This window comes from Ambystoma mexicanum, chromosome 7q (genome assembly GCF_040938575.1).
Source record: "Ambystoma mexicanum isolate Mex_15411 chromosome 7q, UKY_AmexF1_1, whole genome shotgun sequence".
In the NCBI taxonomy this organism is placed as follows: Eukaryota; Metazoa; Chordata; class Amphibia; order Caudata; family Ambystomatidae; genus Ambystoma; species Ambystoma mexicanum.
Window position 1 is genome coordinate 687,504,930 of NC_090941.1, and position 27,529 is coordinate 687,532,458.

Consider the following 27,529-nt stretch of genomic DNA (forward strand, 5'->3'; position numbering starts at 1 on the left):
GAGGGAGAACTGTCTGATCAAGAAGAGCCATTTGAGTTGCAGGGATCTGCAACCCCAGTTCAAGAGGAGTTATCCTCAGAGGAACGCAGATTAAAGGAACTCCATGATTCCTTACATGAGGCAAGTGGTTTAGACACTTCCCCAGAGGTGGAGTTCGCTAGGCCAGACCCGGGGGAGCATGCTGAAACCCCTTATAGAGCCTTAATGGCCAGGATTACAGAATTTATGGGGTGGTCAACACCTTCACCGGCTTTCCAACAGGATGACCTCACGGATATTCTTGATAAAGGTCCACAGGAGGATCCTGTAGTACCTTTTCATAGAGCTCTTCAAAGAAAAATAATGACGAACTGGGAAACCCCAGATGTCGTCCCGGCAGTAAATAAAAAACTGTCTGCTAAATACAGGGTATCTTCTGCAGACCCAGAGTTTTTGTCCAAACACCTATCCCCAGAAAGACTGGTGGTACAGGCAGCATCTTCTACTGACATCAAGACTGCTTACCCTACCGTCCCACAGGACAGGGACGATAAGAAATACGATGCTATGGCTAAGAAAGTCTTTTCAGCATGTAGCATGGCGTTAAAATCTATTAATGCTACTTGCACCCTTGCTAGATTTAGCCATACACTTTGGGAGTGTGCTTCTACAGCGGCTGACTGCATCCCGGAGGGAGAAGAAAGGGAGGCGTTCCTAAATATCATAAGGGACGGTAAAGACGCTATGTGCGAAGCCCTCCAGACGGGCATTGACTCGGCTGACAGTATCAGCAGAGCAATGGCGGCAAGTACAACAACCAGAAGATTTGCTTGGTTGAGAAAGTCTGTTTTTGCCCGAGATGTGCAAGCCAGGCTCTTGAATATGCCATTTGATGGCTCTTCTTTGTTTGGGAAAAAGGCGGATGACAGTTTAGAAAAACTGCAAACATCAAAGGCAGCAGCAAAATCCCTAGGCGCTGCGATCTGTCAGACACCTTTTCGTCCCACAGGAACCTCTGCGAGAGGCAAGTCTTTTCGCTTCTACTCCGCATTCGGAAGAGGTAGAGGACGACCGGCTCAAAGGGTACAAAGAAGAACTACCTGAGGTGGACGGGGTAGATATTCAAAAGCCGCAGCAACAGCAGGTGCCTCTTAACCATCGCCATCTGCATCAGCCGCCCCTAAACCACTCTGAGGACTTCCCTCACAAGACACCTGTAGGAGGCAGGTTAACTCAACATCTGGCGGAATGGCAGGCTATCACGTCAGATGCTTGGGCATTGGAGACAGTTGCACAAGGTTACTGCCTGCCTCTCCTACGCATACCTCAGAGTCATCCACCGGGGATCAGCTCTCAAAAAGCTCCAGATCCGCTCCTCTTGCAGGAAATTTTAGACCTGCTAGAGAAAGGTGCCATAGAACTGGTACCTGTAGCGGAGAGGAACAAGGGCTGGTACTCCCCTTACTTTCTCATACCAAAGAAAGACGGAGGACTGAGACCCATCTTGGACTTGCGGGAATTGAACAAATTCCTCAGGAAAGACAAATTCAAGATGGTAACTCTCTCTCAGATCCTTCAGGCCCTTCAGTTCCAGGACTGGTTGGTATCTCTGGACCTTCAGGACGCTTATTTCCATGTGCCAATCCATCTCAAACACAGGAAATACCTGAATTTCGCAATTGGCAACTCTCATTATCAATTTCGAGTTCTGCCATTTGGGCTGACCTCCGCCCCGAGGGTCTTCACCAAGTTAATGTCGGTAGTGGCTGCAAGTCTAAGAAGGGAAGGGATTCACGTCTACCCCTACCTGGACGATTGGTTGATCAGAGCTGTATCTTCGGAACAAGCTCAGATCCAGCTAGATTATGTTTGCCACTCCCTTCACAGACTGGGCTTCTCCCTCAATTTAAAGAAGTCACAAATGATACCATCGCAGAGAATCCAGTTCATCGGAGCGATCCTGGACACTTCCCTGGGAAAAGCCTCGCCACCAGAGGTGAGGGCTCAAGATATTCTACAGATGGTCACCAAGTTTCAAAATGCCCAACGTCTCCCAGCCTTCGACTTTTTGAGGTTGCTAGGCCTCATGGCATCCTGCATTTTTCTAGTGCCAGAGGCTCGCCTGAGAATGAGATCTCTCCAGTGGGCACTGAGAACTCAATGGTTACAATTGTCAGGGAGAATGACAGATCTTCTTCAGGTTCCCGACAGGGTGGCTCGAGACCTTCAGTGGTGGGCCTGTCAGGAGAACATCTTGAAAGGAGAACTGTTTTGGCAACCATGGCCGGAGATAACAGTAGTCACAGACGCCTCACTCACGGGGTGGGGAGCCCATGCCAACGACTTGACCATCAGCGGTCGTTGGTCTCCATCGGAGTCCAGACTACACATCAACCTGTTAGAGCTGAGGGCCATCAGACTTGCGCTGAAGGCTTTTCTGCCATCTGTACAAGGAAAGAATGTCCTGATAATGACGGACAACACAGTGGCCATGCATTACCTCAACAAAAGAGGAGGCGTAGGATCACTACCACTGTGCAGAGAGGCGATGCAGCTCTGGTTTTGGGCAATCCAAGAAGGAATCTCTCTATCGGCAGTTCACCTAGCCGGAGAGAAGAACTTGACAGCGGACGCTCTGAGAAGGCAGAGCACAGTCTCCCACGAGTGGGAACTAGCTCAGGAAGTCCTTCAAGAGATCTTCGCCCTTTGGGGAACCCCTCAGTTGGATCTGTTCGCCACCAGTGTCAACAGGAAGTGCGATCTGTTCTGCTCAAGGGAATTTCCCCCGAGAGGAGCTCTGGGAGACGCGTTCATAGTGGACTGGGAGTTTCCACTCCTGTATGCGTTTCCACCAGTCCCTGTCATTCCTCAAATGATCAGGAGGTTGAGAAGATTCCGGAAAACCATGATCCTAATTGCCCCGGATTGGGCCAGGAGAACGTGGTACCCGGACCTTCTAGACTCGTCCATCTGCCCTCCAATTCGACTTCCACTCAGAGAGAATCTGCTCTCACAGAAGGGAGGTCAGATTCTCCATCCAGACATCAAAACCCTCAACCTTCACGCTTGGCTTCTGAAAGGCTGAGGTACAAGGATTGGGACCTCCCTGATGACGTTATGGAGGTGTTGCTTTCGGCAAGAAGGCCAGCAACAAAATCTTTATACCGTTGCCGTTGGAACAGATTTTGCAGCTGGTGTAGGGAAAAGAATATCGATCCCTTTTCATGTGGTACACCAATGGTTTTGTCCTTCCTACTTTATTTAGCGAATTCAGGCCTTCAAGTTGGCACCATCAAGGGCTATCTCGCAGCGCTATCCATCTTTAAGCGCACTGCGCAAGAACCATCCTATTTCAAGTTACCCTTGGTAATACAGTTTCTAAAGGGGTTAACTAACGTTTATCCCCCAAGACCATTCCAGGTTCCCCTATGGGATTTCAATTTAGTCCTAACTTTCCTGATGGGCACACCTTTCGAACCACTCCACTCTTGTTCGTTAAGGTTTCTTACCCTTAAGACTGTTTTATTAGTAGCACTTACATCTGCTAGAAGGGTGAGCGAGTTACAAGCTCTTTCTTGTAAACCCCCTCATACAATCTTTCACAAAGACAAAGTTGTTCTGCAAGTGAAGCCTAATTTCCTCCCAAAGGTGGTTTCTGAATTTCATATCACACAGAAGATTACCCTTCCATCTTTCTATCCTCCTCCCCATCCGGGGAAAGAGGAAGAGAGGTTACACAGGCTGGACCCAAGAAGGGCTTTAAGTTTTTACATTAGTAGACTGGCTAGGATAAGACAAGCAGACCAGCTGTTTGTAGGCTGCGCAGGTCACAAGCTGGGGCTACCGATAACTAAGCAGACCATTTCCAGATGGATTATTTTAGCCATTTTTGAATGTTATAAACTGGCAGGAAAAGAGCCCCCTCAAAATCTTAGGGCTCATTCGACCAGAGGTATCGCAGCCTCATCGGCCCTCAAAAGAGGAGTGCCGGTTCAAGACATATGTGCGGCTGCCACATGGTCGTCCGTCCATACCTTTACACGGTTTTACAACTTGGATTCCTCCTCCAGTCAGGAAACTAGGTTTGGAAGGGCAGTATTGCACTCTATTCATCAATAAGAGGAAGCATGAAGTCAGTACTCCCACCTCCAATAACAGAATACTGCTATGGGAGCCTATCTAAGATAAGGAATACGTCGGAGGACACAATCCCTTCGAAGAACAAGATACTTCTTACCTTGTAACGTTCTTTCGATGGGATGTTCCTCCGACGTATTCCTTATCGACCCTCCCATCCATCCCCGCAGTACCACTTCCCTTGTTGTTGCAGCTTACGCTCCTTCAGGGTGATTAGTCTAGTCCAGAAAGAATTATTGCGGGCTACAAAACGGAACTGAGCAACGGACTCTGCGCGCGGCCTTTATAGGCAGGATGACGTCGATGTCGATACGGCGGCTGTTGAGGGACATCGACTCGGCGGACGTCGACGTGCAGCGCCCTCTAGAGAGAAAAAATTTCCGAGGCCAGCAAAACTGGAAAGAGATATCTAAGATAAGGAATACGTCGGAGGAACATCCGATCGAAAGAACGTTACAAGGTAAGAAGTAACTTGTTCTTTTATTTTGACATGACTCCACTAGGACTGTCTTATTTTTCATTTGATGGTCCACCCTTGATTCCATCCTAGATTAAGGTTTAGAATAGGCATTTCGAGGGGATTGGGTCCTCCGACGTGTTCCATATCTATGACAGTAATCACCACAGCTCTGCTGCTTTGGAAAATTTTTGGCTCCTGCGTCGATGCGCCGTCCTCGAGGACCTCCTCCGACGGCCGACGTCATCCGATGTGATAAGTAGGACACACGACGCCGTAGCCTCAGTTCCGTTTTTTTCCGCGAACGTGTTTGCTTCGTGAATCTCGGTACGCCTCGACTCTTTGGAGTTTCTGTTGTTTATCTCGGTTCTTCAAACCTGTTCGTTGTGAAGTTATTCTTCGTGAAGATGTCTACCTCGTCTTCCACACCGCGTCCGGGCTTTAAGAAGTGCGGGGACTGTGGCTCCAAGATGTCGGTCACGGACTTGCACGACGCCTGCCTCTGGTGCCTCGGGGAGGCCCATGACACGGATGACTGTGTCGACTGCCAGTCGCTCACGTCAAAAGCCTTGCGGGAGCGCAAGAAGAAGTTATCGGTAGGTAAGGTGTCCAAGCCCCGGAAGTCAAGGTCTGCGGGGCTTTCGACGGACGACTCGAGGGGTGACTCTCTGTGTCATTGTCGGAAGTCCAGTGGGTCTCAGTCCCGGAGTCGGTCTCGCCACTCCTCTGCCTCTTCGAGGCACTCCCAGAAGCGCCGTCATCGGTCGCCTTCCCCGTACTCATCCGAGGACTCTGCCCGTCGGCGGGTCGCTTACCCCACCAAGCATGCGACACCGGAGGAATGGGCTTCCTTCGGGAAGAAAATGTTGGCGATTCTCGAATCGCAGGGCACTGGTCCGTCTGCGCCTCCAAGTGGGGTCGGTCGTGATCAACCGAGAGACGCCGCTCGCACGCCTTCGGGCTCGGGTGGCCGTCACGATTCGCGGGAAAGGTCCTGCCCGGACAAGGGGAATCGTTCTCGGCATGCCCGGTCCAGGTCCCGGTCCTCGACGCGCGTGAGCCCGTGTGAACTTGTGAAGTCTTTGAGAAAGACATCGACGCCTGTGGCGCCAAGGTCGTCGACGGACTCTCTTGAGGCTGCGCCTCCGAGGAAGTCGTCGACACTGTCGGCGCCCAGGATGTCAAGGGACATGCTCGGGGCTCCTCCCTCGAGGCCTGTTTCGACGCCGTTGATGCTGTTGGCGCCGCGTCTGTCGTCAATGCCGATTCTCTCAACGTCGGCACTGATTCACTCGACGCCTTTTGGGGCTGTGTCGACAGGGGTACCCCGTAGCTCGGGGGAACCACCTAGGAAGGCTCAGGCCAAGGTCAAGCATGGCTTTGGTTCCAGTTCTGTGCCTTCTTACCGCCATCTGGAATTCATTTCAGAGGTGGATGAGGGCTCTGATGATGGCATGGTGCCTGACACGGTGGCTGACGAGATTCTCTCGGGCCATAGCCAGTTTGAGGACCTGAGGCAGTCCCTGCATGATGCTAGTGGGCTGGACACCTCTCCGGAGGTGGAGATTTGTAGGCCTGAGCCTGGTATTCATGCTGATTCTTCGTACCGGCGACTTATGTCATGGGTCACTGAGTACTTAGGATGGGCTGCTTCCCCAGGGGAGTTTGTTCAGGATGACCTTACGGATATCCTCGACATTGGTCCACCAACTGACCCGGTACTGCCATTCCATATGGCTCTGCAAAGAAGGGTGGCAGCGGCTTGGACTGCTCCGGAGAGTCTCCCGGCAGTGAGCAAGTCTTTGCCACGAAAAATACCGCCCAGCCAGTAGTGACCCCTGCTACTTGTCCAAGCACCCTACTCCGGAGAGTTTGGTGGTGCAGGAGGCTACGGCTCCGGCAAAGCAGGCGTCGTACCCTACAATCCCTCCTTATAGGGACGACAAGCGTTTTGACAGCTGGGCAAAGAAAGTGTTTTCTGCAGGGGGTATGGTGCTTCAGACGGCCAACTCCATTTGTGCCTTGTCTCGTTTCACGCACACTCTGTGGAACTGTTTCCTTGGCGGCTGAACATATTACCGAAGGGGATGAACAGGATGGTTTCCTTGCCATGGTTCAAGATGGCAAGGATGCTATGTGTGAGGCCGTTCAGTCGGGTTTGGACATGGCAGATTGCGTCAGCCGGTCCATGGCGGTGAGCACCATGATATGCAGGTTTGCGTGGTTGCAGAAGTCGGGGTTTGCTCCTGATGTGCAGGCCCGGCTCCTCAACATGCCCTTTGACGGGGAACATCTTTTTGGCAGCCAGGCTGCTGCAAAGTCGTTGGGCGCTGCAGTTCGACAACCTCTGCCTTTTTGTCCTAGGGGACAGCAATGGAGGGGAGGTTCCTTTCGTTATTACTCATCCTTTGGTAAAGCGAGAGGAGCTGCCAGTCAAAGGGGCCACCGTAGGAGTGCCAGAGGTGGAAAACAAGGTACTCGAGGTGCCAAGACTGCTCGGGCTGTTGCCTCTTTGCCCTCAAGCAACGCCGCAGCCGCTTCAGCTCAGTCATGAGGCCATGTCCCATGGTTCGCCAGTTGGGGGAAGGCTGGCGCAGCATCTTGCAGAGTGGCGCGCCATTACTTCAGATGTGTGGGTTCTGGAGATCATAACCCACGGCTACTGTCTTCCTTTCCGGCAGAGGCCTCAAGACAATCCACCGGGGAATCTCTCTTTGAAGAGTCCGGATCCACTCCTTGCGCAGGAAATTCAATCCCTGCTGGAGAAAGGCGCCATAGAGCTGGTGCCTGTAGCGGAGAGGAACAAGGGATGGCATTCCCCTTATTTTTTGATTTCCAAGAAAGACTGGGGATTGAGACCCATCATGGACTTGCACGGATTGTACAGACTCCTCTGGAAGGACAAGTTCAAGATGGTTACTCTTTCTCAAGTCCTCCAGGCCCTGCAACTTCAGGACTGGTTGGTGTCTCTCGACCTCAAGGACGATTATTTTCATGTGCCGATCCATCCGAAGCACAAGAAGTACCTGAGGTTTGCGGTTGGCGACTCGCACTTTCAGTTTCGGGTCCTGCCGTTCGGATTGACCTCCGCCCGAGGGTCTTCACCAAGCCTATGGTAGTGGTGGCAGCGCACCTCAGGAAAGGGGGGATTCACGTCTACCCCTACCTGGACGATTGGTTGATCAGGGCGCGCTCTCCCGAGCAAGTCCTGGATCATCTGTGAGTCACCTGCCACTCCCTCCACAAGCTGGGCTTCTCCCTCAACTTAAAGAAGTCCCATTTGACACCAACTCAGAGGCTCCAGTACATTGGAGCAGTGCTCGACACGTCCCTGGGGCAGTGTTTTCCTCCCCAGGTGAGGGCTCATCACATGCAGCAGATGGTGCACAAGTTTCAAGTTGCCCAGACTCTCCCAGCGTTCGGGTTCTTGAGATTGCTCGGCCTCCTGGCATCCTGCATTCTTCTGGTGCCAGAGGCCAGGTTGCGGATGAGATCTTTGCAATGGGCACTCAAGCTCCAGTGGTCTCAGTCTTCCTGCAGGATGTCGGACCCTGTTCAGGTGCCGTCTTCGGTCGCCCAGGACCTTCTGTGGTGGGCCGACAAAGGCAATCTGATGAGGGGGGCTCCATTTTGGCCTCCCTGGCCAGAGGTGACGATCATGCCGGACGCATCCCTCACGGGATGGGGAGCTCATGCCAACGAGTTGACAGTCAGCGGTCGTTGGTCTCTGTCGGAGTCCAGACTCCATATCAATCTGTTGGAGCTGAGTGCCGTCAGGCTAGCCCTGAAGGCTTTTCTGCCGACTGTGCGTGGAAAGAATGTCCTGATCCTGACGGACAACAGGGTGGCTATGCACTACCTCAACAAAAAGGGGGGGGCACGGTCACTTCCTCTGTGCAGGGAGGCGATGCAGCTCTGGTTCTGGGCAATCCAGCAGGAAGTTTCGATCTCGGCAGTTCATCTGGCAGGAGACGAAAACGAGATGGTGGATGCTCTGAGCAGGCAGAGCGCGATCTCTCACGAGTGGGAGTTGGCTCAGGAGATTCTCCTGGAGATTTTCGCCCTTTGGGGGACCCCTCAAGTGGATCTCTTTGCCTCCAGTGTCAACCGGAAGTGCGAGAGGTTCTGCTCGTGGGAATTTCCTCCAAACGCAGTCTTAGGAGACGCGTTTGTGGTGGAGTGGTCCTTCCCACTGCTGTACGCATTTCCTCCAGTCCCCGTCATCCGGCAGGTACTGCGGAGGTTACCGAGGTTCGGTTCCCGGATGATCCTCATTGCTCCAGCGTGTGCCCCGTTGACGTGGTACCCGGACCTTCTCGACTTGTCCATCTGCCCTCCACGTCGTCTTCCCTACCGAGACGATCTGCTCTCACGGGAGGGGGGTCAGGTTCTCCATCCAGAGGTCAGGTCCCTCAACCTTCACGCTTGGTTTCTGAAAGGTTGAGGTATAAGGATTGGGACCTCCCTGAAGATGTGATGGAGGTTGTTGCTTTCAGCCAGAAGGCCCGCAACAAAGTCCCTGTACCGTTGCCGTTGGAGGAAGTTCTGTGACTGGTGCAGGGTTAAGAATGTGGATCCTTTTGCATGTGAAATCCCCATGGTTCTGTCTTTTTTGCTTTATTTGGCTCACAGGGGCCTTCAAGTGGGTACCATTAAAGGTTACCTGGCGGCACTGTCCATATTTAAGTGCTCGTCTGAAGAGTGTTCCTATTTTAAAATTCCTTTAATTTCCCAGTTGCTCAAAGGGCTCACTAATGTGTTCCCTCGGTTACCTTTCCAGGTGCCTTGTTGGGATTTGAACCTGGTTCTCAAGTTTCTGATGGGTGCTCTGTTTGAGCCTTTGCATTTATGCCCTTTGAGACTGTTAACTCTGAAAATGGTATTTTTAGTTGCGGTCACTTCCGCTCGCAGAGTGAGTGAGTTACAGGCACTATTACTTAAGCCACCCTTCACTGTTTTTCATAAGGACAGTGTTGTCCTTAGGGTTCGTCCTTCTTTTCTTCCGAAGGTGGTGTTGGAATTTCATTTAGGCCAGAAGGTTGTTCTTCCGGCATTTTATCCTCCTCCACATCCTGGTAAGGAAGAGGAGAGACTCCATAGGCTTGATCCTAGGAGAACGTTAAGCTTTTATATTTCGTGCATGTCCCGGGTCAGAGTGGACGATCAGCTCCTTATTGGTTACGCTGGAAAGCATTTGGGACAGGCTATGACGAAACAGACTTTGTCTCGCTGGATTATTTTGGCTATCTCTGAGTGTTACCGCTTGGCGGGTAAGGACCAACTGGTCAGCTTACGGGCCCATTCAACCAGGGGTATGGCTGCCTCTACTGCCCTGCAGAGGGGTGTTCCTATTCGCAACATCTGTGATGCAGCCACCTGGGCTTCGGTACATACTTTTGTACGTCACTATTCCCTCGATTCCATCCGTGGGCAGGATCTGGCCTTTGGCAAGGCGATCCTTTACTCCGCAATTTGATTGGGCATGCTAAATTTCTGTTTTCTAAATTCTTTTCCCACCTCCTTGCATTGGTACTGCTTTGGGAGTCTGTCATAGATATGGAATACGTCGGAGGACCCAATCCCCTCGAAGAACAAGTTACTCTCTTACCTGGTAACGTTCTTTCGATGGGATGGTCTGACGACGTATTCCATATCGCTCCCTCCCTACCTTCCCCGCTACAGAATTTCTTATGCGATTGCAGCTTACGTTTCCGCAAGGCTTTGTGTGTCAGACTGGCAGAAGACTGGTGGCACACGTTCTGGGAAAAAACTACAACTGAGGCTACGAGCATCGTAAGTCCTACTTATCACATCGGATGACGCCGGCCGTCGGAGGAGGTCCTCGAGGACGGCGGATCGACGTCATCGACGCAGACGCCGAAAATGTTCCGAAGCAGCATAGCTGTGGTGATTACTGTCATAAATATGGAATACGTTGTCGGACCATCCATCGAAAGAACGTTACCAGGTAAGAGAGTAACTTGTTTTTCTCCAACCTGCATACCAAATATATTGTTCTTTAAACACCCTTGAACTTCGATCACTTATTGTCTGTCTTACTTGTTGTCACCATGAGTTTCTCACATTACCTTTACCTTCATTTGACTGTCAAGTTCTGATGCCTTAAACTCTGAAAGCATCTAGTAAGTCAAATGTAGCTGTGTTTACTTCCCTGATGTATCTGATTGTCAAATCTAGGTGATGTGGATCTCTGTATTTGATAGCCATATCTGGTGTTTTTAAACTGCAACATGTATTTGAAAGTCATATCTGGGTGTTTTAAACAAATTATTTAAAGTACTGAATATCAAATCTACTTAGTTTGAAACTTGAATGTATTTGAAAGTCAAACCTAGCTGTGTTGTATATATTGAAGTACTTGAAACTCAACCCTAGGTGTTTAAATCCTACTGGCTGCTTCCAATTGTTAGGTTTTTTCTTTCCTAAAAAGCCACATCTAAATACTTTATTTATACATCACTGCCTCCATAAACTGTGAAGCCTTCTACTGTTACTCTGAACTTCCATCCCCCTATGCCTAACCTACTGTTCTTGACTGTCTTCCCTGGTGAGTTTGTTGTGTATTGCTCAGCTCCCGATCCCCCATCACCTCTGTCGATCCCCGCCTCCCCTACAATCATGGTTTTCTCTACCTCCCTTATCTATTCTAACTGCTACTCTGTCACTTATCCTACCCCTATTTCCAAGTCTGGAAGGAAAAGGTTTAAGAAAGCACTCCTGGTCTCCAACCCTGGCCTGCCCATTGTGATACCTACGTCAATCCTTCCTCCAGGCAGACTATGAGTAACATCCTCTTTGTCACCCCCTCCTCGGTCTGGACTCCCCATATGATCTCTATCCTCTCCCTTTTCCCTTCCTCAACCATTAACGGTGGTACCAGGTGGTAAGTTCTCTTGGCATACGTCCTATCTTCTAGGGACATCATTAATGTCTACCAGAATGGCACTATAAGGGCCCAGGGCTCTCTGCCCATTCTCCTCTTTTTTGACAGGCGTCCTCCGTCTCTCATTAACTTCCTCCCTTTCCCCCTGCTGCCACCTCTCTGGTCTCTTCACACCCACCAACGGGTGCACCTCAGGGACGTCATTTCACCAAAATGCCAGGGGAAGCAGAAGTGCCATCACACGACCCTTGACCTCTGGTGACATCACAGGAAGTGATGTAATTTGACCCCACCCCGAAGTGATATTGCGGGAAGCAATGGACACGACCTTTCACCCCTTGACAAACCAGGAAGTGGCATCACTTAGCATTGTACACTATGAAAAATATGGTTACGATATCACTATAATATGATGTACATTTCATACAAGAATGGATCGCCATATGTATCGTTAGGATCAGTGTGTTTAGACCCGTATTACCAAATTACTGTGAATGCTAGTAGACGTTCATGGCCAAATGATAATGATGTATTATTATATAGCACTTACGCGTAAGCGCTTTATATAGAAAAAATATGCATGGCCAAATGATAATGATATATTATTATATAACACTTATGCTTAAGCGCTTTATATAGAAAAAATATGCACCCAATATAACCCAACCTGTGTTGGTACTCATTTATCAACCTCAGAAGGATGAAAGGCTGAGTTGAGGTGTTTAAGAAAAGACTTAATCAGTGACTCACCTCCTGAAATGTGCCTGAAATAAACCTTTAATGAGTCTAGCAATTATTGTATAGAATTCCAGAAAGACACATTATTTGGTATTCCTATTCTTTCTTATTTAGGGTCAGTGCTGAAAGTGTTAAACTTGTGGCGCCCCTATTCTTTTTTTTTCTTTTTTTCTTTTTTCTTTAAAAGGTCAGAACAAGAAAACCAGCCACTCCAGAAGTAAAGAGTCACATGGTGCTGGCCACAGCCCAGGAGCTAGCATTACAACAAACCACTTTTTAATTTTTTAATTTTTTCTTTTTTTAGGTTTAGCAAGGGCGTCCACAGCGGTAGCAAGGGAGACGTCAGAGGTCGCAGTTGCGACCTCTGGCAACCGCTAAATGACGTACCTGGTGCACCTCGCCCCTGCATCCCACCTCGGAAGATGTTTAAAGGGGACAACAGTGTCATGTAGCTACCCTTAATTCTTTCTTTGCTGTCAAACACTCCTTTGACATCTGTCATCTCCTTTAAGACTTTGACCTCGACATCCTCGCTCTCACTGAGACATGGTTCAATGCCAGCTCTATCACTGCTTTTGACACTCTCTATCCTGAGGGCTACAAGATCCTCTCCAAGCCCAGGTCAAACCGGTCTGGAGGTGGAGTGGCCCTTGTCTACCCTGAATAGGTCCCTGCTTCCATCATACCCATGCAGTCCTACTTTTCCTTTCAATGCCTTTTCTGCAAGCTCTGTTTCTCTCCAACCCTCTTGCTCACTCTCAATACCATCTACAGGCTTTGTGGGCCGATCCCCCCTTTCTTTCTGAGTTGGCCGATCTCGCCTCCTCTCTGCTCACTTTTTCCTCTAAGCTACTCCTCCTTGGAGACTTCAATATCCATCTGGATTCACCTGATTCAGCCACTCTACTCTTTCGCTACCTCTGCGACTCTCTCTCACCATTCTTCCCTCTGGCTCTACCAGCTGGACACACCTTGGATCCGCTCATCATAGCTGATAGCTCCCTCTCTACCCCTCTCACTACTCCTCTCATCTGGGCTCACCATTCTCTCTTCTCCTTCCTCTTGGAGCTCCTGGGCTGCCCGGCTAACCCTCCTCCTGCACTGCCAGTGTCCTTCTCGGTCATTCGATCGATGAAGGGAGTGTCAGTAGCTGCTTTTGCCGCCTCCTTCACTCCCCCCCCTTTCCTATTATTCACTCTCACACGGACTCAGCTCTTGATAACATTCACCTCTCCATCTCCAACACTCTTGACATTCTTGCCCCTGCCATGAGGTTTCGCATGGAGCCTGCTTCCAAGTGCAATAGTTGATATGAGACTGACTTGGCCTTGTTGAAACGCAAATGCAAAGTTGCGGAACAGAAGTGGCTGGCTTCTAGCACATCCTCTGACAAACTGGCCTGCCACTTCCTCTAAAGGGAGTACAGACTCTCTATCTGCTCCAAGAAACGAGTCCACATCCAATCCCGGATCTCTGGGGCCACAAACAACACGGCTGAATCTGCAAGGAACTTGCCAATCCTACTGCAATCTCCACTTCACCTCTTCCCTCTCTGGCCCTCTGCACGAAGTTGGCTACCCATTTCATATCCAAAACTCAGGACATCCTGTCCTCTCTCTCCTCTATGCCTCTCCCTCCCCCACCTGCGAGAAGGACTGGCCGGCCCCCCTCTATTTCCCCCTACTCTCCTCCTCGTTACCCATAGCACTGGATGAGGTATCCAAGACAGTCTGCTCTATGAAAGTCTCCTGCAAACAGCTGCTTCCCTGCTCCCCTAGAACTATCGAGGACAATATTTCCTCTCACTCCCTCCTTGGCTGAGTTCTGTAACCACTCTTTTGCCACTGGCTCCTTCCCTTCACCCCTCAAACACTCCCTTGTGCACACCCTCCTAAGAAAGCCACTGCAGACCCTCCCTGCCCGGATAACTACCACCCTATCTCCACCACCCCCTTTTTGGGCAAACTCTTGGAGAAGTTAGTCATCTCCCAACTAATCCATTGCATTGAATCTTCTGGCTGGTTTCAGAGCAGCCAGAGGCATGGAAACTGCTCTCCTGAACACCTGTGATGACCTGCTCTCAATCCTCGATTCCAACTCTCCTTCTACCCTTATTCCCCTAGATCTGTTGTCTGCCTTTGACACATTCCATCCTCATAAATCAGCTCTGTGATACCTTGGGCATCACGGACCGGGCACTGGATTGTTTAACCTCTTTTCTTTCAAATCAGACTTCCTAAATTCAATTAGGCCCCTTTCTCTCCTCTGCCTCATCCTTGAACTGTGGCATCCCTCAGGGCTCTAACCTCTCGCTGTGGCTTTTCAACATTTACCTTGCCCCTATTCCCCACTTGATCTCCACCTTCTCTCCTCATTTCCAGTGTTATGCTGACACACAGCTCTTCTTCATGGTGGGCTGCTAATGTTCTCTGCCTTAATGTCAGTAAGACTGAGAACCTTCTCCTTGGGACTCCTTCTCCCTCGTTCCCTCCTAAACTCTGGCCTCCCTCCTTGGGCCCCCTCCCCTCACCCTCGTGCGCAGCAAAAAACGTGGTGTCCTCTTCGACTTCTCTCCTCATATCTCCGACCTTGCCAAGAAGGCATACTATCAGATTCACCTCCTCTGAGGCATTCTTCCTTTTCTCACATTACCCCAGAAACTCAATGTCTCCAGAGCTCGGGTTCTCTCAAGGCTTGATTATTGCAACAGCCTCTTCCTTAATCTGCCTTTCCTCACTCCTCCCTCTTCAACTAATCCAGATTAGGACTGCATGATTTATCCTTGGCCTCAAGCCCAGGGGCTGCAGCTCTCCACTGGCTCCCGGTGATTGCAAGGATCAAATTCGAGACCCTCTCCATCATCTGCAAGGCTTTCTGGGGCCTGGCACCACGCTACATTCAACTCTCTCTCCCTAATACCTCCCTGCTAGAGGCCTTCTTTCCTCTAGCTCAAACTCTCTTAAGATCAGACTTTTCTCCAAGCATAGAGTGGGGGAACAGCTTCCCTGCCCCTCTCTGCCTTGAGCTGTCTTGAGCTGGATCTCTTTAAAGTCCGGAAGTTTCTCAAGACCTTCCTTTTCTCCTCCTTCTTCCCTCTCCCCCTCCCGTACTAGTCTCCACCTACCTGTGTCCCTTATGAATCTCCCTCGGGTCAGGTCCTCATTCGTCCAGTCTTACTCTTCCTACCAGCAGTTGCCCTCGGGCACCCATCCCTAACTAGCCCCTGAGGCTGGTCTTCCCTCGCACTATTGACCCCTTCCCCTCCTCCTCTTGGCACTTGCCCCCCTGGGCACCCCTTAGCACTTGTCCAGCCCATTGGCCCCCCTCCCTTCAGCACTCCTACCTCCTTCGCCCTCGCCCTAACCCATCCCTTGTCCTGATCTGCCCCCTTCCGCTGCACTCCTTGAATAATTCACTTGCACAATCCGAATGTTACAAGGGCTAGTAGGACCGCTATTGTTTTCTCATGAAACACTTTCTGCTGTATAGTTGCCATACAAATGTTCAACAAATAAAAGAAAAATTGAAAATATTGATATAGCACAGTAGTTGGTTCATTGCAGTCAAGGAATGGATTTTGTATAAGAGGGGTTAATGGTAGCCTCTCAGAGATTATCATGGGTAATTCCTGTCACAGAGTTGAGTTGCAATGATGGCAGGTGCCAAGTTGTTCATGTTGTCCCTGGGGGCTGGGCACCAGAGGATCAATCCCCCTGATGCCTTCAAGGTGTTTGTTTAAAGGTGAGGTAAATGTTGTCAGAAAAGGTGGGTTTGAAATCAGAGAAGAAATTGATGTTCTCAGCAGGGGGTACATGAGTTGCTAAGGAAGTTGGGTTTTTCCTGTTGTCCAGAATGGTCAGTATTTTAACATTAAATGTGTGGGCGAACTTGTTTGTGAGGGTGTGATGTCAGTGGATATTTGATCGGGTGCACTCAGTTCCTTGACATTTTTTAATACGGTTAATGGAAGCTTTGATTCTATTCTAAAAGTAGGATTTTTTCTTTCTATACATTTGACATCTACAGTGCTTTTAAATGTACAACACTAAATATGAAGGAGAAAGAGATCCACCCATCTCAGTACATTTTCTTTTCGGTGTCCTGAAATCATGCTTTCTATAGAGTTTTATATTTTTAACCATTGTGGTAGAGACTTCACATGCACAACATTGTCATGTTTTCTTAATTTCATGCAAGTGAATATCTTTATGTATGTATTTTACAGGCTTGGCAGCTACGATTTAGCCATCTTGTAGGCTATGGTGCTAAATATTATTCCTACCTCATGTCCAGAGCTGTTGCTTCAATGGTGTGGAAGCAGTGCTTTGTGAAGAATCCATTTGACAGGTAAAAACAAAATATTACCACAGCAATATATCTCCCCATGTTATTGTTTCTGCCAGTATGTCTAAATTGCATTAGATTTTATATGGCTATTTTTGCATAGGACAACTGATCATCAGATATTACCCTTTTAAATCGAGCAAGTACATTTATATAAAAATACTGTTCCATTACAGTCTCTGTAAACTGTTTCTGTTCTACGTCACCCTTCACCATCTCTGGGAAACAAACTTCAACAATTGACACTGGCAGGGATTCATGTTTCATTTATAAACTTAAATTCCACAAACCCACAAATGTCGATGGTGCTCTCAATTTCTACTCTGCCTTGACAATATAGGAATAAACCAGAGAAAGCCAATGCAAACATTCTGAAGAAAAATACTAAGGGATGGATTTAAGGAGTAAGGTAGAGAGTTCCAGATTCCGGGCAGAATGGCAAATGCACGACAAGCACAAGGGCATGAATAGAGAGAGTGCACGCAACTCCCCAAGGAGAAGTGATTAAGTCTAGATTCAAGGAAGAATGTTCCGATGTTAGGAATACTCCAGTGGACTATGCACAGTATGCTAATGAGGATCTGTTGTTTAGCAGGCAACTAGTGCAATTCTGCTAGGCAAGATAGATGGATCTAGAAAACAGAGATTATAAAATTTGAAGCATATTGTGAAGCTGTTTTAATTGCAGCAATATTGAGGTTTACAGGGAAGCTCTGAGACTGAGAATCTTCGAGGCATTTTCATAGGTAATACGCATTTGTCTTTTTTCTTTATATTTTTCTTATTGAGGCGATATTACACCCTGCAGAGCCGTTAACGCCAAGGTGGGCCAATACAGAAGGGAAATTTCACCAATAGAATCTGCAATCCTCCAACTCTGGTGCTGAAGGCTGGTTTAATATTTAAAAAAAGAAAACCTGTCTTTGTTCCTGTGAGAAGGCTTTTGTCTAATGCAGTTCTTGTATGGTTATGCTATGTTAATGTGATTCGTACAACCCGCCACTGCCATTTTCATAGTCTCCAAGCGCTCTAGTGGATCAGAAAAGAAAACGAGGGGCAGGGGTAGGTTTGTTACTGTGAGCAGAGGGCGAGCGCAAGAGTGCTTTTGTTCTGCTAGTGGTTTCAGTTCGGAAAAAACTGTCACTGTGTTTGTTTGCTTCTAGGTTGTATGGTTTGGTTGGTATTCAGGTGTGTGATTATGCATAGATTGTTTTTTATGCCTGCGACATGGGGTTGGAATTGAGCATGTTGTGATTGCGTGAGTTCTTGAAGGGGTGGGTATTTTGATGTATGATTTTAGAGTTGGTGCTGTAGATTGTTTGGTGTTTATACTAAAATCCTGTGCTATGTGCAGTGGTTGGCGATAGTACTTTTGCTTTCACTTAGGTCTTGGAGTCCGAAACAGGAGGTTTTGCGCATCTCTAAGAACATAGTTTGTCTTTTTAGGCTGGCAAATCGCAGAGCCAGGTTTTTAGTGATTTCAGTGACCTTTGTCATTGCTTGGAGCTCAGGCTTCTTTTAGGTCTGTAGATGGAGACTTTCCTTGCAGGAGGGCTGCTCCTGAGCCATGATTTGCTCGGTGGACGATGCCGAATGTTTCAAAGTAAATGTTGTTTTTGACTGGTAGCCAGTGTACGGATCTTAGTGCTGGTGTGATATACATTCTCTTATCAAGCCTGAGGAGTACATTTGCCGCTGCGTAGTGTATCAAATGCAGCTTTTTGGTGAGGTAAGCTGGCATTCCTAGGTAGATGCTGTTTACAAAATCTATTCTTGACATGACGAGAGAGATGATGGCAACTGTTCTCTGTGGAAAACCGGTTAAAGGGTAGTATCTGTTTGTTCGTACATAGAAGAAGCATTTCTTCACTAATGCATTGACTTGGGATTCTAGTGTTAGGACGGTTTATAGTAATGTTTTCGAAAACCAAAACATTGGAAAACAAAGTTTTGGAAAAAAAAAGCTTTGACAAGCTATATTTAACATGCAAAAATGCATTTCTTTCTAAACCAATCCATCGACAATAGACATGGGCTGGTTTCAATTGAAATGCACTTTCACATGTTAAAAGTAGCATTTCAATGCTTTTTTGTAACTGTAAAACGTTACATGGAGCTGTCCAGTGCTGACATTTCAGCACTGGCCAGCCCCTTGTAACGTTTTAAAGTTTTGTGTATATTGGGGGGGGGTTCCCCCCAACCCCCGCGCCACCCCCATCCCCCAACCCTAACCCAAGCCCCAACCCTAATTTAACCCCTAAACTAACCCAAGCCCCAATCCCAACCCTAATTTAACCCCTAAACTAACCCAAGCCCCAACTCTAACCCTAATTTAACCCCTAAACTAACCCTAACCCCAACCATAACCCTAACCCTAATTTAACCCCTAAACTAACCCTAACCCTATTTTAGATCATTTTTTATTTAGATATATTTCGATATGATAATTGAATTTATTTTCAAATAAATGACTATTCGAAGAAAAATGACTATTCGAAAAAAATGACTTTTCTACAAAAAGTATTCTCAAGATTTGTATTCGAAACTTTGTGTTTCGAAAAAATGACTGGATACCGTTAGGACATGGTCCATCAATATCCTTGGATGTTTAACTACTTTGGATCCTTTCTGTCTGTTTCCCATTTCAGTAGGCAATGGCATATGCTGTTGAATGAAGAGGTTGTAGGGAATGATCATAATTCTTCTTTTGTCTGGTTTTAGTTTAAGGTTATTGCTGCTCATCCATCAGTTGATTTGTGAGATGCAGGTGGTAAGGGTTTGGCCCATCTCTCTGCTGGTGTTCATTGTGTAGATGATTTGCGTGCCATCTTCATAGTTGCAGCAAGTGAGGCCATGACCTTTGTTGAGTTTCATGAGTGGGATCATATAAATGGTGATGAGGAGTGGTGGGAGGGATGATCCTTATGGAACCACACAGGTACGTATGCAAGGTATTGAGCTGAAGGTTGGTAACCAGGTGGTGTCCGTTCTTTATCAGGAAGGATTTTATCCATAGTAGTGCAGTGTTGCTTATCCCTATTTCTTAGATTCTTTTGATAAGGTTTGAGTGGTCGACTGTATCAAAGGCTGCAGAAAGGTCGGGTAGTATCAATTTGGAAGTAATGTTGGAGCATGAGTACATTTTTAGGTCGTCCCATATGTTGAGTAGTGCTGATTCCGTTTCTCTCATAGTCCCGAAGCTGACGTGTGCCTGATCCAGTAGATAGTTGATTTCTACGTGTGTCAGGATTTGTCCATGTATGTTTCGCTGTGTAAGGGATGTTTAATATAGGCCGGTAGTTTGATATGATATATGACATGACATTTATAACGCACCTATACACAAGTGTTTCAAGTTTGGTGGCTGTCAGTGTTTCCTGAGGAATCTTTAAGAAGTGGTTTAATGTGGGCTGCTTCAAAACTCATCAGTATAGTTCATGTTGCCAGTGAGTGGTTTATGAGGATGCAGACACATTCTGAGGTGTCTCTTTTCTCAGTATGTTATTGTAGATGTCTAGGGGGTTAAGGGTCTACCAGCAATCCAGCTTTGTTGTTTTCCTTCATTAGTTTTGTGAAGTCTTCTGTTGAGATTGGTGTGAAGTACTTAAGTCTTGTGATTGCTTCTGGAGTTAGGTTGTTGGTGAAGTTGTTGCTTTAGTTCTTGGGCATAGTGATGATGACTTGTTGGATGTTTATGACTTTTTTTTAAAGTGGTTTGCAAGGTCAGCACATAGTTTCTGCAAGGAATTGAGTGTGTTATTGCAAGCTAGCTGTTTTTTTTTATCTCATTGATGATGTTGATTATCTCTTTCTGTGTGTTGCTTGCTTTTGAGATGCGTTCGGCATAGTGTTGTTTTTTGGTTTTCAGCTTGTAGAGCCTTATCTGTTTCTGGTATGTGATTTTGTCCTGTTGGTTGTAATCTTTTCTCCATGCTTGCTCCAGTTTCCTGTGGGTTTTCTTCAGGGCTCTGAGGTGGACCGGAACTAACTGGCAGCCATTTTCTTTTGTGAAAGTGTCAAAGGTTTAATCGGCGAAACAGCATCTAGAGCTTCCGTGATCCCTTTTTGGAGTGTCTCAATTTTTTCTTATGTTGGGAGTGTGACCAGGAGCACATTAGGTGGTTTTCTGGATTTCAGTCTGGTGTTGTGATGCATGGTGTTGAGGGATTTCCAGTTTCTTTTCTGAATTGGAGTCATGTTTATGTGGGAGGTCTGTACTTGTGTTGAAGCATTGATCAAGAATAAGGTATCATAAGGGAGTGCAGTTGTGACTAGGTTATTTTGCAGAAGATTGAATCCAAAGTGTTCCCAGCTGAGTGGATTGCTCCCTTCACCAATTGTTGTAGGTGCATCAGGGATAGATGTGAGGTCAGTGATTTGGCACAGCTGATGTTTTCTTCTTCAAACTAAATATTGAAATCTCTTTATATGATCAGGTTGTTGAGTGTTATAACAATGCTGGTTATGGTGTCTACAAGTGCCTTCCTCAAAGGCGAGCTGTAGGTTTGGCAGTCTGTAGAAGAGTAGGAATGAAACCTTTGTTTGATGGTCCAGGGTTAGTGGGATGAGGAATGATTCACACTGTGGGCTATTTAATGACCGTGCTGTTGTTATTTTTAGGTGATCTTTGTATGTAATGGCAAGGTGCCCTGCTCTTTTTCCTTCTCTAGTGGCTTGCCTGAGTTTAATGTTATTCCGTAGGAATTCATGTGCAACTACCTTGAAGTACTTCTTCAGCCTGGTTTCTGCAAGGAAGATGTCTGTTCCACCTTCACTGATGGGATAGTGTATCTCTGTGCTGTTTTTTGACATCGATCAGACGTTTACCAGGTTGCAGTGAACCTTTTTCTTTTCCGGGATTTGTTTGTCCTTTGTGGGTTGTTTTGAAAAGTTGATGTGAGTTTGGTTCCTCCTTTCTCTTGATCCTGTGGTTGGCTTTAGTGTGTGGATTGAGGCGTGGACCTTCTTTAGTTCCAGTTCTTCATTCAGTATCTTGAGTAGGTTGAGCATCAGGTCGATGTTTTCTGGGGTGGCTTTTGGTTCGTAATGTTGAATCCTGTCATCTCACCAGTTATTGGTGATAAACACTGTCTTAAAGTCGGTTCATTCTATTCTAATTCCATCTGTGGTGTTTGCTTCTTCTGTCCCTGTGTGGTTAGAAGGTCTTTGGATTGCTGGTTGAAATGTTTTGTAGGTAGATAGGTAGCGCGAGACATAGATCAATTTTGGTTGTGCTCTCCCTTCAATGCAGAGACTGTGCAGAGCTTTTTTGGAGGCGGGAGGGGCTGGGGGGGGACAGGGGGTTCCTAGAGGTACTAGGTTGTGATGCTTGGTTTTCATCACTGGAGCTTGCTCCTTTTGTGTGCGGCTCTTCTCTGTTTGTCTTTCCATGATGTAGGTATTTCAGTGAGGTTTGCGCTGTTTGTTGTGCAGTTTACTGTGGTTGTCTAGATCTTTTTTGAGTTTAGGGTATGCTTATTTAGCTTTAATTATCAGAGAATTTTTCTAGCTGATTATCTTGATGGGAAAAGACCCAGTGACCTGTAATCCAGTGGGGGATATTATGAGTGATAAGGTTGTTTCTGTGGCTGGTTTTCCTGCTTGATGGATGTGGCTAGTACTATTTGAGTGGCAGTTTGTTGGGATGGGCAGATGTTACTGTTGCTATGTCATTAAATGGGAGGATAGAATATTGGTAGCCAACTGTCCCATGTGCCAAACTATTCCAGTGACCCAGTACCCCTGTGGCCAAGTGTTCCAGTGGCTAAGCGGTCCAGTGGCCAAGTATCCCAGATGCCCAGTATCCCACAGTTCTGTTATTTCAATGCGCATAGTCAGTGTCTTGTCACTCCTGGTTTAGTAACGCGGGGTGGGGTGTTCTCTGAAACTTTATTAGAGATTATATTTAGGGTGTTAGGGCAGCTTGGGAAAAAACACGGGTGAGGTGGGGGTGTTGTAGGAGTAGGAGAGGTATCTCTAAATTGGACAGCTAGAGTTTCAAATGTGGGAATGTTATGTTAGTGTGATTTATACCACACACCACTGCCATTTTCATGGTCTCCAGGTGCTCTGGTGGATCTGAAAAGGAAGGAGGACTGGGAGGGCTTAATAAGTGGGATTGGGAGGGAAAAGTGCAAGAGAGCTTTGATGTGGTGTTGGTAGCTTCAATGTGGAAAAACCGGTCTCTGTGTGCTGGTTTGTTTTTAGTTGGTAGACTTTGTGGTGTTTGGTATATGAGTGTGTATGGGGTTATTTGTGTGTAATTAGTTTAGTTTCTTGTTGGGTGTTGCATAGTGTGTGCAGTTTGTTGTGAGTATGCAGGATATTGGAAAGTTTTTAGTAGGTTTAGAGGCCAGTTGCATCAAAATGCAGCTAGATTCAATAAAGTGGCTATGCTCAGAAATTCAGCTGAATTCAATACCGTGACTGACTTTGGTAAACTTTGGAACGCAGCAAGATTCGACACAATGGTAAGAATCAAATGCCCATATGTTCAGGGTGGCAGCATATCGTAGTGGGATAATATCACTATGACAACGTATCACAAAGGCAGAATATCAGGGGGGCACAATAGCTGAGTGGCACAATATCTGAATATCACAATACCAGGGCGGAAGACTATCATGGTCGCAAGCTGTCATAGTAGCAAGCAACATTACAGTGGAAAAATATCACAGTGGCAAACTACTATATTGGCAAAGTATTGCAGTGGCAAATTATTCCATTGGCGAACTATCTTTGTGGCAAACTACGTCAAAGCCAAAATATTGCTTTTGCAAAATGATCACACTTTCAAATGATCAGTGCAGCAAACTATTAATGAGGCAAAATATCACAGTGGTAAACGCCACAGTGACAGAAATATCAGTTTGGCAAACTATCAGTGTGACCAACTATAACAATGGTAAAACATCACTGTGGCAAAACATCACAGTGGCAGAACTATCAGTGTTGCAAGCTACTGAGTTGGCAAAACATTAATGGCAGATATATCAGTGTGGCAATCTACCACATTGGCACAATATCACAGTGGAAGAACATCACAGTGGCATAACTATCAGTGCATCAAGCTACCACACTGGCAACACATCACAGTAGTAGATTTAACAGTGTGGCAAACTCCCACAGCAGCAAACTACCACATTGGCAAAAAATCAGTATGGCATCCTATCGGTGTGGCAAGCTACCATATTATCAAAATATTATAGTGGCAAATCATTCCAGCGGCCACAAATTCGACCACATCACCCTGACCCTCATCACACTGCACTGGCTCACACTGCAAGCCTGAATGTTGAATAATCTACAAGGCTGTCATCCTGAAGACCCCAAGCTACCTCACGGAGAAACTCAGCATCTATGGATGCCTGCTATCCACCAGAAGTAAGGAAATGTGTAGACTTGAATTACGATGGTGAATTAAGAAATGAGCCAGAAGACGGGCCTTCTCTACGCTGCAAGACACTGGAACCTCCTCCTCGTCAACTTCAGACTGGAAAGAGCTCAGGACATTCTCTTCAAAGAATGGCTCCTCCATAACACTTAGGTCCACACTCTGCACTATCCACCCTACCTGAGACTCAGTTATCTGTTCCCCACTGAGCCCCCACACCCAGTTGCTTGCAGATCCCTTGCTGCCAATTGCCCACCCTGGCGCTCCCTGCTCCTTTTATCTTTGCTTCCCTCACTGTGTTCTTCCCCCTATGATCATAAAGCGCTCTGTTGCTCAATAAAAATAACTATCACTATGGCAAACTATCAGTCTTGTAAACTACCACATTGGCAAAATATTGCGGGGGCAAAATATCAGTCTGGTAATGTATCGAAGTGGCAAATTATCACAGTGACAAACTGCCAATGTGGTAAACTATCAGTGTGGCAAACTACCACAGTGGCAGAACTATCAGTATGGCAAACTGTTGGTAGAATCACAACTGTGCTCTCTCTGCACCTCTTGTGCAACACTTTCTGGAGCACAACTATGGCCCTGATGACTACGTTCTCCTGTGTGCTGCTTTTCACCACGTTCCGTTCAGTACTGGATCTTTAAGTAGTTCATTGGTAACTACGTTTAACAAATCCCACATTTCTGACATTGGCTCTTTACAAGTTTCAAATACCCTTTCTCATTGAGTACTCTTTTTCTCCTTTTTATATTCTTCTTGTCTGACTAAAAGGTTTATTTTCATTTAATGTCTACTCTTTTCCTTGACTGGCACAAATATGAATGTTTCAGTAGGGAATCTCACTTTCATTTATTCTTGTTACTCTCTCTTGACTGGGACAAGTATGAGCGTTCCAGTAATGATTCTCACTCTCTTGATCTTCCCTACTACTTTAACTTGACTGGGACAAGTATGAGCGTTCCAGGAATGATCCTTATTCTCTCCCTGTATTCTTGACACTTTATCGCGACTGAGATTACGTCATCGGGTTTCACAACAGGCTGGGACATTCTTTGTGTTTTCCCATATGGGCTCTTTCTCCTTTGGCCATTTGGAAAGAGGAGGATGAACTAATGATGCAGCATACCAATGCAGAGAAAGGGCAAGACAATGCATTCAGTGCTCGACAGAGATGGCCTGGTGGCCCATGGCAAAGGGAGGTTAGCAGGAGCACATGGACATTTCTATGGCTCATTGGAAGAAAAAACAGAAAGAGGTGCCAAAGAAGGAGCACTTCAAACAGATGGATGTGAAAGACACACAGAGGGAAGAATGGCTGTCATTTGTTCTCCATGGACTGCTGAGAGAGTTTTCAGCGACCAGGTGTTCACCATGCAAGATGCTACTTGGGGGAAAAATATGACAAGCACTGACACGTTGCTGCTCACACTGACCCGGGTGCACCTAGGGACTGGGAGGTACTGGAAGGTTACTATATACTGGAAAGTAAGGGAGACTTTGACTTGGACAGTGCAAACAAACATGACAGACACATGAATGGGGTGTTGCTGAATGTGAGAATGACAGGGATGTTCAGAGCTAGAAAGGGCGGGACATGTAGTTATGCCTGTTTTTGGTGTTTTAGATGTGATGTATCTCAAACCAAAAGAAAGTGCAGAATCAGAAATGTGCCAGGTAACAGTCGAAAGATACACCACACGAATGACCAGGCACTGCAAATGAACAAGGGCAAATTACTTGGAAGGTCAATCTCACGTTAAGCAATGATAACAGTCAATAAATACCAAATCACTAACCAGAATGAATAAGAATTCTTCCTGAATGCTCTGGGTCAATTTGGAATACAAGACTGGATATGAAGTGGAGAATCTACTGAGACATAAAGACTGTCATGAGACCAAGATAGGATTTAGGATCAAGGAATAAGAAACAGCAATGGCAAAGACTTACCAATAACCTTTCCGATGATACTGTACCAACAATACACCCAGTGTATTCAATTCCTAACCCGACAGCACGAGGACGCCTAACGATTTGAGGCAGTCTCTAATCCCAGTTCTATCCCGCCGGCACAAGGACCCCGAACGACTTCAGCACTTGTAGGCAGTCTCAAGTTCAGCGCTTTCTATAATACACTAGGGTGTTGCTGGTGTCTTCCAAGAAGTGAAGAATGAAAGGTCGACAATCCAGGTAGGTGAATTTCAAATCAGCGGGCAAGCGAGGGAGTCAGAATGCAGACCGGGTATGGTACATGGGAAGGCAGGCAGTTCCGAATCAGCAGGCAAGCGGAAAGTCGGAAAGCAGACCGGGTTCGGTACACAGGAAGGCAGGCAGTTCCAAATCAGCAGGCAAGTGGAAAGTTGGAAGCAAACAATTCAGATTCGACAGACAAGCGCGTGGTCAATAACGGTCCAGGTCACAATAATCATAGAGGTACAGGGTATGGAAACAGAAGCAAGTCGAAAGATCACAGGAAACGAAGAATGAAGAAAAGCAGAAGCCGTGATTGATTCAAAATCAGAAGCGGTGAGGTGAGCAACCCGGAAGTGTTATATAGGTTGCCATGGAGTTAAACACCACGCCCTCCGAGTGATACATTGCAGGAGAAGGGAAACGGACACCAGAGTCGCCATGGTAACCCGTGTCCATTATATCTATGGAATAGGGAACGGCGTAGAAGAAGCTGAAGTTTAGACGACTGCATAGCCAACGGTCCCTTAGTGTTCATGCACTGTTTCAGGTTCTGACACCCATACCTAAAAGAATGGGAAGGGATTGAAGTCGGGCGAATCCTGACAGTAAGCCAGATACCTGTCTTACCCACCACCATTTCCACAACAGTGGGAAGGTTTTCGGCTGTTCTTCTGAACATTTTTAAGTAAGCCATTCTTCCTTGTTCGGTCCATGTCCATCAAAATTGCATTCTGCTGCTCTTTCACTGGATTCTGAGGTCAGTCTTGCCATCGCATATTTAAGAAGTTGGTCATGACTCAAGCATGCCATAGGCGCCACCTGGATCAGGTCTTGTAGATGGCCTCTCGGCTCTGCTTTTTTCAGTGTCTAAATCTTTGGCACCAACTCAATCGGTGCCATTTTCTGTGAATCCTTGATTTGTTTGCACACACAGAAGGGATTGTGCCATATTGGGCTCCCACTACAGTGTCACCTCTCCAAGAAGGTTTGAGTCCTTTTTCTCAGAGGAGGATGATGTGGCCCATAGTAAATCTGTAATGTAGGGGTTTTTGACACTGATGAGTTGCGGTGCCGTAAGTCCCACAATAGACTTACCCATAGCTAGCTGTTAGGTTTGACGGCCCTTCCCGTGCGGGATGGTGGGGAAGACGGTGACAGCAATGGTGTGGCTCACGCCACATAGAGGGACAGCAGGCATCCACCCCATGGCGGACTGGAGCTCTAGGAGCTGGGACAGGGGCTGCTTAGCGCTGCAGGAGGGAAGTGGCGAGCCCCTGGCAGAGAGGTGCTGCAGGACGTCAGAGGAAAGGTCCTGACCTTTTCCTTTGGCTGCGTCAGTACAAGTCCAGGATGTTTGGAACACTGTGGAAA

At 47.1% G+C, this 27,529-nt stretch overlaps 1 protein-coding gene across 2 annotated transcripts in view; it reads left to right on the top strand.

Moving 5' to 3' along the window:
* MIPEP (mitochondrial intermediate peptidase) overlaps positions 1–27,529 on the top strand; it is a 1,848,751-nt gene that overhangs the window by 1,567,909 nt on the left and 253,313 nt on the right. For both annotated transcript variants that reach the window (XM_069639422.1, XM_069639423.1), the window contains one exon: positions 16,441–16,562. In XM_069639422.1, the coding sequence (XP_069495523.1) occupies positions 16,441–16,562 (122 nt within the window). The remainder of the gene's footprint in view (positions 1–16,440; positions 16,563–27,529) is intronic.